Source organism: Anarhichas minor, unplaced genomic scaffold (assembly GCF_050575085.1).
Source record: "Anarhichas minor isolate MPS153535 unplaced genomic scaffold, ASM5057508v1 ptg000007l, whole genome shotgun sequence".
Classification (NCBI taxonomy): Eukaryota; Metazoa; Chordata; class Actinopteri; order Perciformes; family Anarhichadidae; genus Anarhichas; species Anarhichas minor.
The window spans coordinates 20,702,049-20,720,000 of record NW_027466453.1 but is presented as its reverse complement, the minus strand read 5'-3'; the positions used below and the strand labels follow the sequence as shown (position 1 = coordinate 20,720,000).

The 17,952-nt window shown below is 43.8% G+C and overlaps 1 protein-coding gene across 1 annotated transcript in view; it reads right to left on the bottom strand.

Moving 5' to 3' along the window:
- The window catches only part of slc1a9 (solute carrier family 1 member 9), a 17,479-nt gene extending 10,641 nt beyond the window's left edge, over positions 1 to 6,838 (bottom strand). Inside the window, exons 1-3 of the mRNA XM_076081531.1 lie at positions 6,817 to 6,838; positions 2,314 to 2,469; positions 349 to 501 (exon numbers count right to left, since the gene is read on the bottom strand). Coding sequence (XP_075937646.1) covers positions 349 to 501; positions 2,314 to 2,469; positions 6,817 to 6,838 — 331 coding nt within the window. The remainder of the gene's footprint in view (positions 1 to 348; positions 502 to 2,313; positions 2,470 to 6,816) is intronic.
- Between the last annotated feature and the right edge of the window lie 11,114 nt (positions 6,839 to 17,952).

Below are 17,952 nucleotides of genomic sequence, written 5' to 3'. Positions count from 1 at the left end.
GTTCCCAAGATGATATTTAGCATTTGTGTTACACACATATTTACGTGTTAGCATTTAGCATGCAATGTTTTGTTAGCCATAGAACCAGCAGTACATATAAAATGCTAACATAAGAATGTACATTTAGCATGTTATGCTTACATTTAGCATGTTACATTTAGCATTTTCTCTTGATACCATGTACAGTTAGCATGGTAATATGCAAATGTTTAGCATGTTAGTATAACGAACAATGAGTTGAAAAGTTGGAACTCTGAATGAATGTCCAATATTTGTGGACATATTACACTCTAAGAGAAAACATTACTTCCTGTGTGTCTGTGCTTGCATGTGTGTGCAGGGACACACCTGTGATGAGGCTGGAGATGATCAGAGGCAGGATGAGCATCTTCAGCACCCTCATCAAGATTTCTCCAGGGAAGGAAACCAACGTGAGGGCGGAGTTGTCCTTCACCGACATGTAACGCAGCAGCATCCCAAACAGCACTCCCATGACAACACCTGAGGAGAGGAGAGGAGATGAGAGGAGAGGAGGGGAGAGGAGAGGAGAGGAGATGAGAGGAGAGGAGATGAGAGGAGATGAGAGGAGAGGAGGGGAGAGGAGAGGAGAGGAGATGAGAGGAGAGGAGAGGAGGGGAGGGAATGGGGGAGGAAGGGAGAAAAAAGGAGAGGAGAGGAGGAACGTAAATAAAGGAAGGGGAGAGTTTAAATAGCAGATACTGTGTGTTCTTGGTTAACTGTAAAGAAAATGAAAATGTGTTCAAATTATCAGCCAAATATGAGAAATATCTAAAACTCTGTAGTTTTAACCACATGTTGATTGACCCTCTAGTTTCTAGTTTTTTTGAGGACTCTACTTCTTCTACTTCTCTTCCCTCGCAAAAAAAAGTGTTGTCTTACATCTGACATGTAAGACCTCTGACTAATGAGATCCGTCTACTTTAATGTAAACGTGTTTAAATCTGGGTGACAAATGACAGAGAAAAATAACACACGTCTCTACTTTGCAGGGCCTTTTCTTTGACAATGTAGAAACATACCAGAGTGTTTACAGAGGAAGACTAAAGACAACAACGAGCCACAGACGTCTCATGGGAAAATGATCGCAGACTCTGTACATCAAGTGTGTTTATATATATATATATATATATATATATATATATATAGTGTGTGTATACACACTATATATATATGTATTCTGCAGCACAAAAGGCTATTTTTACAACAATAAAACTGACCGCAAATGGAATTAATTTTGGGATGTTAAATGAGGAGAGTAGGGGAGAGGTGGGGGGGACAGGAGGAAAGGAGAATAAAAGAGAGGAGGGGAGGCAAGGAGAGGAGAGGAAAGAGGGGGAAATAGAGAAGAGGAGGAAAGGAGAGGACGGGAGAGGAAAGGGGAGGAGGAGAGGAAAAGAGAGGAGGGGAGGGAAGTAGAGGAGAAGAGAGGATAGGAGAGGAAAAGAGAGGAGGGGATGCAAGTAGAGGAGAGGAGAGGAAGGGGGCAGGAAAGTAGAGAAGATGAGGAAAGGAGAGGACGGGAGAGGAACGGGGAGGAGGAGAGGAGAGAAGAGGAGAGGACGGGAGAGGAAAGGGGAGGAGAGAAGAGGAGATGAGAGGAGAGGGAATGAGGAAAGGAGGGGAGAGAGGAGGAAAGGAGGGGAGAGAGGAGGAAAGGGCGGAGAGAAAGGAGAGATGGGAGAAGGAAGGAAGAGAGAAAAAAGGAGAGGAGGAAAGGAAATAAAGGAAGGGGAGAGTTTAATAGCAGATACTGTGTGTTCTTAGTTAATAACTGTAAAGAAAATGAAAATGATCAGCCAAATATGAGACATATCTAGACCCTCTAGTTTCTAGTTTTTTTGAGGACTCTACTTCTTCTACTTCTCTTCCCTCGCAAAAAAAAGTGTTGTCTTACATCTGACATGTAAGACCTCTGACTAATGAGATCCGTCTACTTTAATGTAAACGTGTTTAAATCTGGGTGACAAATGACAGAGAAAAATAACACACGTCTCTACTTTGCAGGGCCTTTTCTATACAGAGGACGTCTCATGGGAAAATGATCACAGACTCTGTACATCAAGTGTGTGTGTTAATATTTTCTGCAGCACAAAAAGCTATTTTCTGAACAATAAAACCGACCACAAATGGAATTCAATTTGGGACGTTAAATTAAGTTAACCAAAAGCTTTTTCTTCACTTTCATTCTATTTTCTTTAACAACTACAACACAGCTTTCACGAGCTAATGGAAATGTGCTGCAGTTACACACTGAATAGCGTAATAATAGAGAGTTTCACGGTCCGTGCATACCCAAAACGGTGAGTGCCAGCAGCAGGTTGTGGGTGTTGCGGCTGCAGTGGCCTGCATCTTTGTATGCAACGTCTGTGTTGTCATCTCGCTGGCTTTCCTCTTTCTCCTTCTTGTTTGTGTTGGACTGGTTGGCTGTCGACTGGTTTGTCATCCTGCCTGTGGAGACGGTGGGATGAGATGGGGTTTAACTGCTGCTGTGGAAAAAAACCCAAAACATGCTTCAACATCCTTCAGCACATGCTGGCCTGCACAGCGTTCAGTGTTGGTTAAAGATGTGCTCTTAAACTGATTCATCAAATGTGAAGACGCTGGATTGTTTATAGACTCATCTTAACAAAGCGTTCGTCCCCAGTGGCTAGTGAGGGTTCACATAGTTGCCATTCTGGCTGGCTGACTTCGGCTTAAAAAGGGGGTTGAGGGAAGACCAGGAACAGGAATGTCCTTTGAGCACTTGGTTTGGGTTCATTAGGGAAGTAAAGACGCACGACTGCAGGCAAACCAAACACAGCAGGCGATGACTAAACAGGACGTAAAGAAACAACTCAAGAGACGTAATCGTCTCTCTCTAAATGGAAACTGCTAGAATGTTAATACTACACAATATGGAGTCACTGATATTGCAGAGATATAGCTGATGAGTGAGTCAGTTAGGAGCCGTGAGATGTGGCCCCTGGCTGTCTGACTATCCGTGACTGACGGGTCGGAGGGGAAGTTACTTACTGGTGGAAGACTAAGAGCCTGCAGCCATGCGAGCTGCTGTGTGAAACTGTACTGAAGGGAGCAGCGGTGCTTTGATGCTAAATGCTAACAGCACTTCAACATGCTCACAATGCTAACAGGCTGATGTCTAGCAGGTACAATGTTTACCATGTTCAACTTCTTAGTTTTTTGCGAGTTAGCGTTCTACATTTGGTAATTTGCTGATTTTGACTGAATTTGAAGGTATTTGGTCGTAAATAAAGTATCAAACAAATGACAAAATCGCAAAATTATGACATGATGATGGCGCAAAATGAGAGGTCCTGAGGAGAACAAGACTATTTGTAAGAAATTTACATCCATCAAACAGTTGTTGAGACATTTCTCAAAATCACAAATGTAATCCGCATGGTGGTGCTAAAAGGATTCGTCGTCTAAGAATCATATATTTAGCTTTCACGGCGGATCACTTGATCACTTGAGAATCACAGATCTTGTCAGGCCTCGAGTAATGTGTTCTGTAATGAGTCTGGGGAGGAAAGAGCACGGACCAATCAGCATCCTGTGAGGAGAGACTGGTAGCTATGGGCGAGTTTTAGGTGTGTGAGACGATCCAGAGAACCGGCTGTTTGTTCTAAACAACAATGGGTTTCTGAAGGGGTTTAGATACATAGATGCTATAATAGCCTCAGTTATATCAGAGCTGGAGAGTATTTTCTCCATTGAAGGAAGAACAAAGAACGGCACTGAAGGCTAATTTCAATGAAAAATATGTTTTCACTATCTCCCAACTGGCTTCAATAAGGGTTTGATTTGGTTTGACAGATGGTTCATCCAATCACCTGCCAAGTATTTTTTTGAAAGCGCCTGCACTATTCCAAACAGTTTCCAATGACGGCTTCTCAGATGGTGTAACAAACCATCTGGCGGCTCAGATGAACCATAAATATCTTGATAAGACAATTTTCTGCAAATCCAACTTGTAGATATATTTCACTGGATAAGTGAAGCTTTTGACCTGCTGGTGGCGCTAGACGACAAGTCAAGGAATTACTGAAATCATTAGGATTCATCCTCTTGGCAACTTGAACATTTATATCCAGTTTCATTGCAATCCATCCAATAGTTGTTGAGATATTCCACTAAACACCAAAAACTTATGGTGAGACTAGATGAAAAATCAGGGGATCACCAACGGTTTAAAGATTCATCCTCTGTGGATCATGAATGTTTGCAGAAAAGTTCATGACTTTCTATCCAATGGTGGTTGAGCTATTTCAGTCTGATCCAAAGTGGTGGACGGTTCAACCGACAGTTATGCTTTAAGCAACAGCACTGGCATTGTTAAAAAAGATAATCTGACATTGATGAAATTCAAGTTTTGTATCTGTCTGAATGCAATTAAGTTCGCAAACAGCCAGCTCCAATAAACACCCGCCAACTGTTACTAATCATCCGTCAAAGTCTATTTTAGCTCCTGTGTGGTAAGGATTGCTATGGAAGCAATCAAATTTTCCTCCGAGGCAAAGTCATCACCTTCAACACGAAAGAAAGAGTCAACCAATAAGAATGTGTCCACTGTCCAATAGCACGTTTCTACTCAACGGGGACCCCACCGCCAACATCTCTAAACATTAATCGTATATAAACACATCTTGAGAGCGGCGCAGCCATGCCAAATCCTTGTCAGAAGTATGAATGTCACATTTACAAACAGTCTGACTCAGTGAGACAATCGCAATCAGACATGATTATAATCCATCAGCTGAGCGGATAGCATTTTCTGCAGCGGTGGGGAAACAGTTGCAAAAAAAAAAAAAAAAAAAAGTACATTAGACAAGGGGATCACAAAAAAATGTAACCTACTAGTTGGTCTGCTGTCACGCTTTCACCTCCACTCTCCGGCCATATCTCTGCCCCCCTTTCTAGTCTATGCAACAGTCGCCCGTTCTGGCACAAAGACGGATTGCCGGCGTGATCTGAAATTGTATATTTTGGGGGCGGAGAATGTCCTGCTAGGTTTCAATTGCAAAGATATAATCCTCGGTGAGCGGAGCGCGGAGGAGAGGAGGGGGAGGATGTTCCACTGTTACAGTCTTCACAAATCCTCTTTTCAATCCTTATGTCATTCTCAGCATCAACATTGTTTGGTAACATCAGTCGACCACATTCGAGATGTAGCTGTCTAATAGGGGAAGGGATGGGGGGAATCACCCAAAACAAACCTGGTGGACAAACTCAAAATTGAGGTCAAAATCAAGGCGTGGTAAAGGCTGCTTTGCTTAATACTTTTGACAATGCGGGTAATTCTGTTCCAACATGTACGGAAAAAGGTCATGAACTTCCTAATATACGACTGGGTATCATTTAAAAAATGGGAATGCCAGTACCCTTAAATGATACCAATACCAATACCTACAACAGTTCCCGCTGATATTGCTGTTGCAGAAGTGTAACGCCCACCCTCCGATTCCCCCCCAAGGTTAAAACTGTTACGTCAGCACTGTTGCCGCACTTCGCGCTGTTTGCACCGTTAGCTGCTAGCGGCCGGCTCAGACATCTCTGTGTTCAGGGCCGTGTGCAGGCAGGCGCTCTCAGCTGTATGGGTGGTAGCTGCTGCGACTTTGCATTAAGTCGAAGAACTTTTGTGGTGATTGGCTACAAGCAAAACCATGCATTTTCTAGATCCGTGCACAAAACAGAACAATCATAGGTATCGTTCGATTTGAGTTTCCATGCTACTTGGTACTGGGTTATTTCGGGCCATACCTTCAAGGTATTGAGATAAGATACCCAGCCCTGTGTACATGTGTAAAGCAACTTAAGCCCCAGTCACACGAGTCACAGTAAGAATAAGGATGATTAAACCTTTGTTCCCTGAGCAGGTCAGATGGAGGCCCTGAAATAATAAAGCAACAGCATGTATCCTGCGAGGAGGGCGGCACAGAGGAGTATAAGCTGCAAGGACACACTCAGGGACCTGAAGCTGCTCTGCAAATCTGTCTTCCTTCCCCAACAGGCAGATTATTTTCCTGCTCCAGGAACTGTCAAGAGCCGCCTCAAGACGAAACGTAGCTGGCCTCGAGGAACCAGCTCCAACTGCGCTGTCCCGATGGCAATTACAACTGAGGGAAACAGAAACTATTTACAGCCTTGTTGGGTTGAATTTCACTCCTTCATTTCTAACGACTTGCTTGAAAAGTACTTACCAAAGTAAGGGGATGCAGTTTATAGGGACGCAAGAAACAGATGCCGACCAGAGAATCAGAGCAACAGCCAGGCGAGGAACGAATGGTTGCAGACACGACTGTTACATCATATTACTGCCCAGCATCCCAAACAAAACACAGCAACTAAAGTCAGCAAGTTCAGACTGTTTGGTCAGGCAGCTTAGAGTAAATCCTGGATTTCGTAGCAACATGACAGAGGTATTACTACTCTGCCAGGTAGGCTGTGGACCAGGAGGCATTCCCCCTTTGAAGGGAAGCCCAGTCTTTGAGAGGGAGCTTTGAGAAACACATGTTAGTGATGAGAGCTGAAAGCAGGGGTTCAAAGTGAGTCCAGCTCAGGGGCAAAGAAACAAGGAAGCAGCTCCTGCTGGCTTGGTGGTGATGGCGTAGATGTTTTCGTGCCCTCGTGGGCCAGACAGAAAAGTCTCCCACAGTGACTCTCTAAGTGAAGCAGACTGGATAAACATCAGGGTCCTCAATGTAAATACTCTCAGTCCATCAGCCGTGTGATGGCGACCTTATGCAGTGCGTGATAACCATCACAATCAGCCTCCACACGCAGTCATGTACTTACGACACATCTTCTTAATCGTCATGGTTTCCGGGACGGCCGGCCCACCGATGACAGAATGAGTTAATCTCCCAGAGGAGAAGGCTCTTTGATTGCTGTAAATGAGCCCAAGCTGCTGGAGATGGAGGTGCACATACCATCAGAGCAGCACACGACGGACTACCTCGGTGCTCCAACAGTCCGGCTGTTAAAGGCTTGTCAGTGTTAACCCCCCCGCCCCATCCTCATATCCACATTAACGATCCAACCAGGTCACCAGCCAATCGCTGATGTGGATTCAAGAGATCAAACAGATGCACGTTGGCTATACATACACTCATACCTCCCCCTCCCTCCAACTCCGTCTGCCTGCCTCTGATCTGACCTCAGATATTACAGGAAGTTTCCATAGCTGTGATAGAAATCAACACAAAAAGATGACTGTATGTATTCTGTATGTACACCACTTATTTAGCTGATACTATTAGCCGATACGCCGATTAATACACATCTGTGGTCTGGCTTTAACTATTCATTGTGTGCATCAGGATTATGAATCTAGTTTTAAACAAAATCATTCTCTGTTTCCAGCTTTTCACGTGAGGTAATTTGCTGCTTGTCTTTGTCATAATTCATCATAAACTGAATATCTTTTGGTTTTGGACTTTTGGTTGAACAAAACAAAGCATTTGAAGAAATCACTTTGGACTCTGGGGAGTTATGATGTGCAATTCTAAAAGAATAATTTACATTTCATAGACTAAACGATTCATTTGGGGAACATAATTGTTCCCTAAATGCAATGTTTTTTAAAATCATTTTAGACAGTTTAACACTATAAGAGAACATGGAATTAGTGGAACTTAATATGCTGCCAGTGGAACATCAAAATGACCAAAACAATAAAAACTTGACATAATTGATTTTACCTTGAGATTATTATACGTTCTTTATATTTACAGATCAACACTAAACTGCTCAGTGAAGAGATCTGTAAATCGACACGTTGTATTGACATGTACGTGTGTTTGTAACTTTGTGCGGGTGTCTGTGTGTCTCAAAGGATTATTTTCAAGGGTTGATTGTTTGGTGTGAGCTTTGCAAAGGGATCGAGATATAATCCCCCCGTCCCCCCCGTCCTCCCCTCGTTCTGCAGAGGGAGATGAGGATGGTCACTGCAGCTCTACAGTGCTGCACTACAACACACTCGTCACATATCAAACACGCATACAGCTGGAATTAATGCAATTAAGAACAAATAAAGCACAATAGACACCAACTAGGGAATGAATACTGCACTTTTAAAAGCGAGCAATTTTAGCATGCACCTTGGCATTTTCAAGTAATATTGTCATTTTTTTCAGTTTTAATGCAGTTTATATACAAAACATAGTTACAATTAGTAGATATTATTCAACCGGCAATTAGTTCCTCCAATTAAATTTGGGTTCCTCTAGCTGCAGGTTCCTTACAGATCCGGTTCTCCATCGGTAAAATATTCTGAAGTCTGTTTGTGTTTGCTTGTATCGACAGTATGGAAGCAGAACAACTACATGATTCAAGTTGAATCGGAACACATTTCCTATATAAATATCAATAAGGGCACAGAAACATAACTTTCTCTCTCTCACACACACACACACACACACACACAAAGATCAAAGCAGAGCTGCATCTAATTCCTCCGACATATGCACAACTGCCACAAAACACGTGTGATGCTTGGCTTTACCAGACTGCTGCAGCAGGAGGTTGAACAGTGCGTATTAACCCTTTCACTGAAGGTCAGAGTCAATCAGATGTGGACGACTCGGCTCCGTCGTGACCACACGTGGGTCCAATACGTGTCCTCACTTGTTTTTACGCCTTATGATGTATTTGCCGCCCGACTTTTGACTGAAACCAGGAAAACAGATCACATGACCGGTTTTGTTTTGGGATTACAGTTTTACTGGATACAAACAGACGTCATGGCCGGAGCTTTAAAACGTCTGTCAGTCAAAATTAAAACTGAAAAGATTATGAAAGGAATCAGATTTTGTATCAAAGTCGAATTTGATCAATTCTGTTAAACAAAACAGTTTGCATTGGAGAAGCTGGACTCATCAAATGTTAGGGTCAATTTTTGCTTATTAAATGACTTAAACTTAATAAATACATTTTTTTGATTTTCTCTTATTGATTAATGAAGACGGAGCCAGAAAAACCTTCAGGGAACAGATTTGTGTGTGTGTGTGTGTGTGTGTGTGTGTGATTGTCAGTATTTGAGATTGGAGGGACATGGAGTGTGAGTGAGAGAAAACATGAGCGTGTGTGTGTGTGACTTACTCTGCATCTGTGTGTGTTTCCACACATGTCAGACCCTCCTCCCCCCTCCTCCCCCCTTCTCTCTCGGACGATAATCTGAGTGTATTAATCTGTTGTTTGAACTCCTTAAGTACAGACTATCACATCTGCTCTCTTCACCCTCATAAAGCTCTACTATTTATAAACTTTCTCCCCTCGCCTCCTTTCTTTTCTCCCCTTCTTTCTGTTTCTCTGCAGCAGGACTGAATTTCACACAGCTCATTCCCTCCGTACAGTAAATCCATCTTCTCATTTGGCCAACAGACGCCTTGGAAACTCTTTAAAGCGGACGGACATGCTGAAACAATGCTGACGATAACTGATGTAGGATGTCACAGGTCGCCACATGTTCAAACAGCAGGTTTAAGAAGGGAAAATCAACAGTTAACTTAACACCAATAACTTAACACTCATTCAAAATGACTGCAAGCTGAACAAATGTCTCCAAGCCAATAATCAGGAGAGATTGAGTTCCAAACAATGAAAGCGATCCAGCCTGAGACACCAAACACATCACCGCTGTCAAAGGTGACGAACGGTCCGAACCATGTGTCAGCTGTGAATGAATGGGAGCACGCTGAGGGAGGAGGGGGGGGGGGGAGGCGACCGGGCTTACCTGCTGTGTGTCGCTGTCTCCCATCCGACAAGAGCGAGGCATCGGGAGAGGACACGGACGAGAGGAGGGACGCGGAGACGAAGAGGGAGAGGGGACGGAGAGTCTTTGCGTCATCTGAGAAAATTTGCAGATTATTACAACAGCTTGGTGCTCTGAGCCTCCCCCCTCCCTCCCCTCTCCCTCCCCTCTTTCTCCCTCATTCACTCACTTCCTCTCCATCACAGCTTTTTTTTTAAATTAACCTTATTTGAACTGTTTGTTGTCAGTGATACGGGAATGCAGGAAGTGATGCAGGAAGCATGCTCTCATCAGGGAGTGGGGTAGTTAGGGACCTCCACCATGAGCAGAGGTGATGGTGGTGGGTGTGGGGGGGGTCATGATGGTTACCCTCCCTACCACAGGAGGGCGCTATGACTCTGCACTGAGTGGGGACATCTGCACACTTGTCTCCCCGAGAGGGATCCTTTGACAGGTATCGGTGTCAGCGTGGGGGCCCACTTGGGTGGAGCTGCGACATACTGTACATACAAGGGCCCCGAGCTTCTCCCACGAAGCGTGACACTTTATCAATACGCAGAATTAGAAAATAACTGGGGAGGAAGTTGAGTAGTTTCAGGTTTGCCACACGGTGCTGCAGCAGGGAAGAATGTCGGGCCTATGACTGGGCTTCATGAGCAGGGGGCCGGGATTGATTTATGAGCACAGCGTCTCAACTATCAAATACAATGTTGTGTAACGACGGGCTGACTCCGTTGAGGCCCTTTAAATCCAAACTTAACTCTCAGTGAGCGGCTCATTCTTTCATTACTTCAGGCCTGTTGGGTCTCAATAAATCCATCGAGCCTCATTCCTACCGTCGTATGTTTTACTGTCGGTGCCTCGTTTCCAGATGTTTGGATCTGGATCTTGGTCCTCCCTCTTGGTCTCTCGCCGTCTTGTGTGTTCGTGTGTCCTCTGTCCAGGTCCTCGTGGTGGACGGCAGGTTGAGAGGTTCAGGTCTCATCTGCTTGGGAGACACCTGGAAGCTGCTCATGAAAGTCATCTATATTTTAGTCATCCTCATTGTGTACTTTATCATGTTGGTCTATTGTGTTCACTCTACATCTAGTGGTTGTCTGTATGCTGAACAGACTTTCTAGCTCCTTGATCGATGTAAATAAAACTGACTTGACGTGATACTTGAACTTCTGGTTTGATGTCATCGGTTGCCGAGTCTGTTCTAATTTTAATGCATTTACCAAATATTTAGGTCAGTAAGACATTCATAATGTCGGTAATTTGATCATTTGCTGGGAAACACTTTACTTTAACGCCCCCTATATAGCATTAATAAGTAGAACATGAACATTTAATAAATGTTTATACGCTATATTGTAGTTATAATGAGTGTATTAAGTATTTGTCTCCTGTGAAGTCATATGTTATATTGTTACAGCTGTATTTTACTATATTGTCATTGTCATTGTTTACACCAGCATCACTTACAGGAGGAGTGATGATTGTTTATCTGCTCATAACCACATTACTGTGTTATACACGGAAGCCGGGAACGTTTTGTTATCTTCTGTCTTCTCGGGATCACAGGATGATTATGGAGAGTTTGAAAACGAGCGTCTGGTTCATTTAATCACATTTGATTTCAGCCTTAAAGATCACAACTAACTGAACAGTAGTTTAAGACATACAACTGTAATTTAAACCTTGAATTACTTATTTATTCCCAGCCGGGCTAGTCTTCTGAGAGGGCTGATCTGAATGCTATTTCTAACAGATACACCTTAATTAAAGTCTGATGCGTTGATCAATAATGGATAATCCTTGAGCAGACAGTTTCATCTTAAATATGCATGCTGATTTTTGATAAACATTATGATAATAAAACCTTTAGTTTTCTCGTGATAATGGTTTTATTATTTCATCATCTCGAGATAAAGAAGTAAATAACTTGTGATCTTGAGATAACAGCAGTAAAAAAAAAGCACGGCTTCCCGAGTTATAAACCTTTTTCTTTTATTTATAAAACTGCTTATAAATGCTAAATTGGGGGATTAGAAGTAAAGTGCTGCCATTTACTGCATCCGGTTTACTATCCAGCACTAATACTAAGAAAAATACACCTCCACGCACACGCAGAGCCACACACACTGTAACACACCGTGTGTCCCACAGGGGCGACAGATGGAGAGGGGCAGGACGGGGACAGGGGCTCGTACAACGGGGCCGGTGCCTCCATTGTGCAGTAGGTGCGCTGTAAGTCTATCCTCTACTAATTGCCAGAGCAGTTCAAACACAAAGTCTGCCTCTGAAATCCAATCCTGCGGGGTGTTGTACAGTGAGTAAAGTTTACAATGTGTAACATTTTTCCTCTGGCAAGAAAAAAGGGACAAAAACGCGGCTCATGGAAGAGGGCGAGGGGGACGCGGAGGAGAGCGAGCGAGAGGACAGTGGGGTGGACCAGTGCAAAAACACAGGGAGGCAGTGGATTGTTGCCGAGTACGAAGACGTAACTGTAAATAGACCATTCACTATTTAGGCTGCATGTCTCATCTCGGGGGGCCGTCCAGACTGCAACGGCTCAGTGACAAGTGAATGAAAGTGTAGCCGCCGTAGGTGGATGGAGGCCTGTAAGGAGACACTGAGGGGGTGACAGATAAGGAGGCGAGGACGAGTGATTGAGAGGTGATCTGTGGAGGGAGAGAGAAAGAGAGAGAGAGCGAGGCGCTATAAGAGGAGAGGGATGGGGGGGGGGGGCAGACGATGTAAACAAGACGAGCAGAGTGTGTGCGCGGCGGCACGGTGGCGTCCAAATACTCATAAACTGACGGCGACCCGACCGGCTTCTACGCCACCGAGGCCACACAGAGCAGAAAATCTAAACAGACAGACCTGGAACGGGGGCAGACTGCCAGTAATGTAGCGCAGCGCCAGTCTGCGTTTTTTGCACCCATTGGAAACCTGTTTCTCGTTAAGCATTAAACAGAACCAAACTAAAGTCCTCCACTCCCCCTAATGAGGGGTTTGCAACTCCGACGCTCTCGTGTTCCCACTCCCTCCCAATCCGTTTCCCCAACGTGAACATTCCATACACTCATTTTAGTTTCACGCAGGAAAGGCTTGTAGGTGCATGTGTTGTTTGTTTGTCGGCGCAAAATCGTATGTATGTGTGCGCATACTTTTGCTCAGCGTGCATGTGTGTAGTATGTGTGGTCTGGCCCCAGAAGCTGATCCTCAGCCTCTTTGACCTTTAGGAAGCTGTGAAATTTAATTTCAGGCTTGGGTGGCTTTTTCTGCACAATCCTCCATGTGTGCCAAATAAATAAATAAATAAATAAATAAATATATATATATATATATATATATATATATATATATATATATATATATATATATATACACACATATATATATATATACTGTATGGGGTAGTTGGAAAGCAGCTAAAGCGCTGCAGCCAGGTATGTTTAGGACAGACTGTGAGACAGACGGACAGACAGGAGGTGATGCAACCATCAGGGTCCGACCCCCCCATGTGAATGACCTCACCTTTGACCCTTTACCTCTTTACCACCATGGCTGCCGACTGGGGCATTTCCAGTAGGCTTCGGCTAATTGGGTCAGATTGCGCAGAGAGGAGCATTACGCCTGAAATTGGAAACATGTGCAGCTATACCTCAGTGTGTGTACGTGTGTGTGTGTGTGTGTGGTAATAATGTAATAATGGCAGCGATGTTGGTGCAGCTCTTACTAGTGAGAGGTTTGAATTTAGGGGGGAGGAGGAGGGAGTGGAGTGTGGTATGTGAGGCGAGTGATGAAGGGGACGATAAAAAGGATTGAAAATGTAAAACAAATTAGTGGGAGAGAATCAAAGTGTGAGAAGATGGAGAAGAGGAGATGATGAAGGACCGACACACCGCGCTCCTCGGAGGAGGCCGAGGATCCGTAATTGAGGTCTGACGTCTGACTCGGTGGACAGACAGACTGTCGGACTCGCCCTGACAGCTCGGCTCAGCTATTTGCAGTAATTGCCCTAATAGCTACCTTCCAATTACGCTCAGATCCGAGTTTCAAACGAAAAGGAGGAAGTCCAACGCGAGAGCAATACGTTGATGTGTGATGGCGCTGCGCGTGTGGGAAAGTGAAGTGACATCTGGAAATGAGAGTCGGTTGAACATGTCAGGATTGAAAAAAGGGGGATCGTGAGCAGAAGAAAGTGATTCTGGTGAAAGTGATATCAGCGCTACGAGGCACAGCGAGTGATGTTGCCAGAGGCTTTGCAGGTTCCTCAAGCACAAGGCAGGTTCAGAAAGAGGATCGGTTTTGTTTTTCGTGGGGCTTTAATAACCGAAAATCTGTTCACAAATCATATAAAAACAGATTCTCTGCATCGTATTGTGACTTAACTTTAAAGGCTTTTGGTGAATCTGGGATTTAGGAAATCTTTTAATGTGACGTGTGAGAGCATGAAGGAAAACTGTCACTGTGAATAAACCTTGAATAAACCTCGAGGGCTGGTTTGCACCAACAATGATTCATTGAATCTAAGATTAGAGTTTAGCAAAAAACTAAAATGAGTTGCACAATTAAAAACTAATCTCTGTTTATTAAATCAAATTTTAAACCAACATAAGAGTTAAATCAATATGGAGATGTTTGCTTACCCAAATTAGAATACATTTTAAAATAAATAAATACATTTGCATGTTGTCGGGATAGTAAGTTATTAAAGAGAGCGAACCTCAACAAAACCTGAAGTTGTTTTCTAGCTCACTGAAATGTGAGTTAGTAGCGTCACGGTACTCGTTAAGACTCCACAGAGTCTAATTTCTCCTCGTTTGAGAAAAACTTGGCCGAATAAATGGAGCAATAAGGCCAACTAATAGACGATAAAAATAAGACTGCCTGTTAGCCGAAATTCAGCAGCAGCATCATAAAACTGTCACTTAACTTTCCTCAAGGAACTTGATCATTTGGCTCAATCCATCTGAAAAAGCAGCCATTTTACAAGTTAAACCTCCTCAAGTGTCAGTAAATGAATACTAGGATCACAGGTTTAGAGTAAAAACTAAAGAGAAGTTTAAATGTAATCTTTCTTAATTCTGAGCCAGTTTTAAAGTTTGGTGCAACATGATTTAAAGCTAAACGATTTAATCAGGTTTAAAAACAAATCCCTGTTGGTGCAACCCAGCGGATATCTCCTTGATTGTGAAATGGTTAGTTTTGCATGTCTGAATGTGCGTGTGTGTTGTGTGTTGTGTGTGCAAAAGCGAGAGCAAGATAAACCTTTTCAATCGTCATCTTTGTTTGACCGCCACTCCTGTCCACACTCTAGCTAACAACTTTGTCCCTCGCTCTCTTTCTCTTGACTCCAGCTCTCACTGATGCACCCTGAGGCGGAAATATCCAAGTGCATGCAGGGCAAGTTCAGACAAAGATGGAGATCGAGAGAATGGTGGGAGGGTTGCAGGGATTTCGGGTGACTGACACGAAATGCCAAGAGGGAGGAACGCCACGAGGGAGACACCAGGCAGTGCGTATATGTGTTAACGGTGAAGAGAGAACATTCCCCCAAATCTAAATGTGGTGCTGCTGTACGGTGGGCACGGTTAAGAGAAACCTCTGAGAGACTGTGTGTGTGTGTGTGTGTGTGTGTGTGTCAGTCAACGGGTGCAAGCAGCTACATCATCGCTCCCCTCCATCTGCGGGTATTGACAGTGTTAAATGTCTCCGTCCCTCAGTGAAGACTGCACTTTAGTCCGCCTCTCTATACAGAAGTGACCCGTTTTAGCGGCTTTGAGTTTGAAAAACCTCTTTTCATGATCCCCCCCCCCTCTCTGTGTCTCCTCTCCGGTCCCTATCTCTCCCATCCCCAAACTCTTTCATGAGCAGTCTCTCAGGGGCAGGGTTGTAACGTAACCCTCCCCTCTTTTGTCTCCATTCTTTTCCTTATCCTTTCATCTTTTTAAACATTCAGGGGGAAAGGGGTTTGGTGAGATGGAAACCACTACTTGGTAAAGGAAAGAAAGAGATAGTATGTGAGGAAAGGGGGAGGCGGGAGGTAGAGGGGGGGAGGCAGAGTCTCCCCCTCCCTCTGCTCATCCGGCAATTTATGGCTCTCCTTTTCAACAAGGCCATTCAAGGTGGGGAGGCTCAGTGGACGCGCTGTTCTCGCGGGTCAATATCAGTGAAGCCTCGTCTGGTTTGTATGGGGGACGACTTATCTGCTCAGAGGACCCGTTGAACTGTCTGTCGGCCTGTGTGTCCTCCATAGACCCCCATTGTGTTTCCGCTGGGCCTTCGCCGACTTCCCCCCCCCCCCCCAAAGACCTGTGAGTGGACAGAGCAGCCGGTCACCAGCTCCTCTTTCCGTCCTTTCAACTTTCCAGGAGTCCTGAAGCCGCCTGCACTCATCTAACCGACATAAGCAGAAAGATAACTGTGTTTATGACTTATTATAACAACACCAACTGCAGTAGTTAACAACGTGAAAGTTTCAAATGGGAAATACCCGAGTGCACAAAGGTAAAGTTTAGACAACATATAGAGAACTTACATTCAGAGTGGGACAATATTACATCGAGAGAACACATCCATGTTGTGAACTTACGCAATTGTCTAATTTTGTTGGTATAACAAAAGAAAATGTGGAAAAATGCAAAAATGGATCAAAGGATAAATGTGTCAGATTTGTAACTTTTAGCACAAACATAATTTTTTTTACATAAATGATAAAACATGTTGTGGGTTCAATTTCTTTAAAAGATCTCTTTGGAGGACAAACAAAAACAAATCACATGCTTCTTTGTCCGCTGTGTCAATAAAGGATAAATACATTTATGTATTAAATAAATACATCTTTTTGCAAGCAAATAATAAAAAATATCACTAAGAAGCCGCATGAACGTAGAACACTGATGTTAAAGGCAAATGTTTTATACACCACTGAGAACAGCCGGCAGCACATTTCCTATAACAAATAAATGTAGAATAGTTGCTTCAGAACAAAACCCGTAGAAGACCTGTAGTTTTTAAACAGAGGTTATTCCAGGATGCAGTATTTTTAAATAACGGCTGGTTCGGTGTGATGGGGGTCAGGGTTCGGACCATGCTAACCATTGCCTAGGGGCCCCCAAATCAGTGAGTTCACCCCTGTTAAAACGTGTGTATGGAAGTTAGGATTTTGGCCTGTGTCCATGTTGAAACACGCATCTCTGGTGTTTGTGTGCCATCTGTGTTTTTACTTTTGGCATCCACTATATTTCGGATATGGTGTCCTGTGTCCAATGACGTATCAAAGCACTAATTGCAGCAGATGAAGTCAACAAGAGTCCAACCCATCCTGCCAAAGTGCCCTTCAGCAAGACATTCAGCAAAGCAGGAAACAATCTGAAAGCAGACTCTGATTTGGCATTAAAACATAAAGTTACATCCTCAGGTCTGACTGAGTCAGAGGAGATTATGTTGCACTTGCAGAACGAGAGGGCTTCGACGAATTGCGCCAGCTTCACTACAGCTTGTTTGTAATAATTCGCACTGTTACCAACCCATAATGAACTCGCATTGCCTGGATCCGTGCCAACGCAATTCATCAAATTGTTTTCAAGGGAACTGTGGGGCGGAGATGAAAAAAAGAAAGAAACGTGTGGGGGGAGGTAAAGGTAAAAGAAACCTCAGTCACGCACATGGGAAGTCTGAGTTTACAACTCGCACAATGTTTGTTTGAATGCATCATATCTAGCTGGCATGTTGGGGCTAATTCTGCTTTAAACCCTGGCTTACTGTTTTATATTGCATGCATGTGTTTAGGAAACACGTTTTAAGACACATCTGCTCTCCCAGATGTTACTCGTTGTGTTGCTGTAGGTCTCTTTTAATATACTAACCTCCTGAGGAAGAAAAAAAACAAAAAACTCCGGCTCGTCTTTGCGCTTCCCAGGAGAAACCGGAGGAGTAACTGCAGCGGAGAAGAAGAAGTTGCGCCGGAAGTGGCTGTTTTTTGTCTTCGAAATAAAAGTATCGCACTACTCATATCTCGCAGTGGATTTTACTTTGAAAGTAAATACCGGAAGTTATGTTAGCTAGTCATGCTAGCTTAACTATCTCCTCCGACTTTACGCGTTTCAGGCGGAGTTCAGGTCTTAAAACATTTGGCCAACTTCTTCACTGACATACTTTTCCACCAGTCTGCCTTAGAGGAGTAA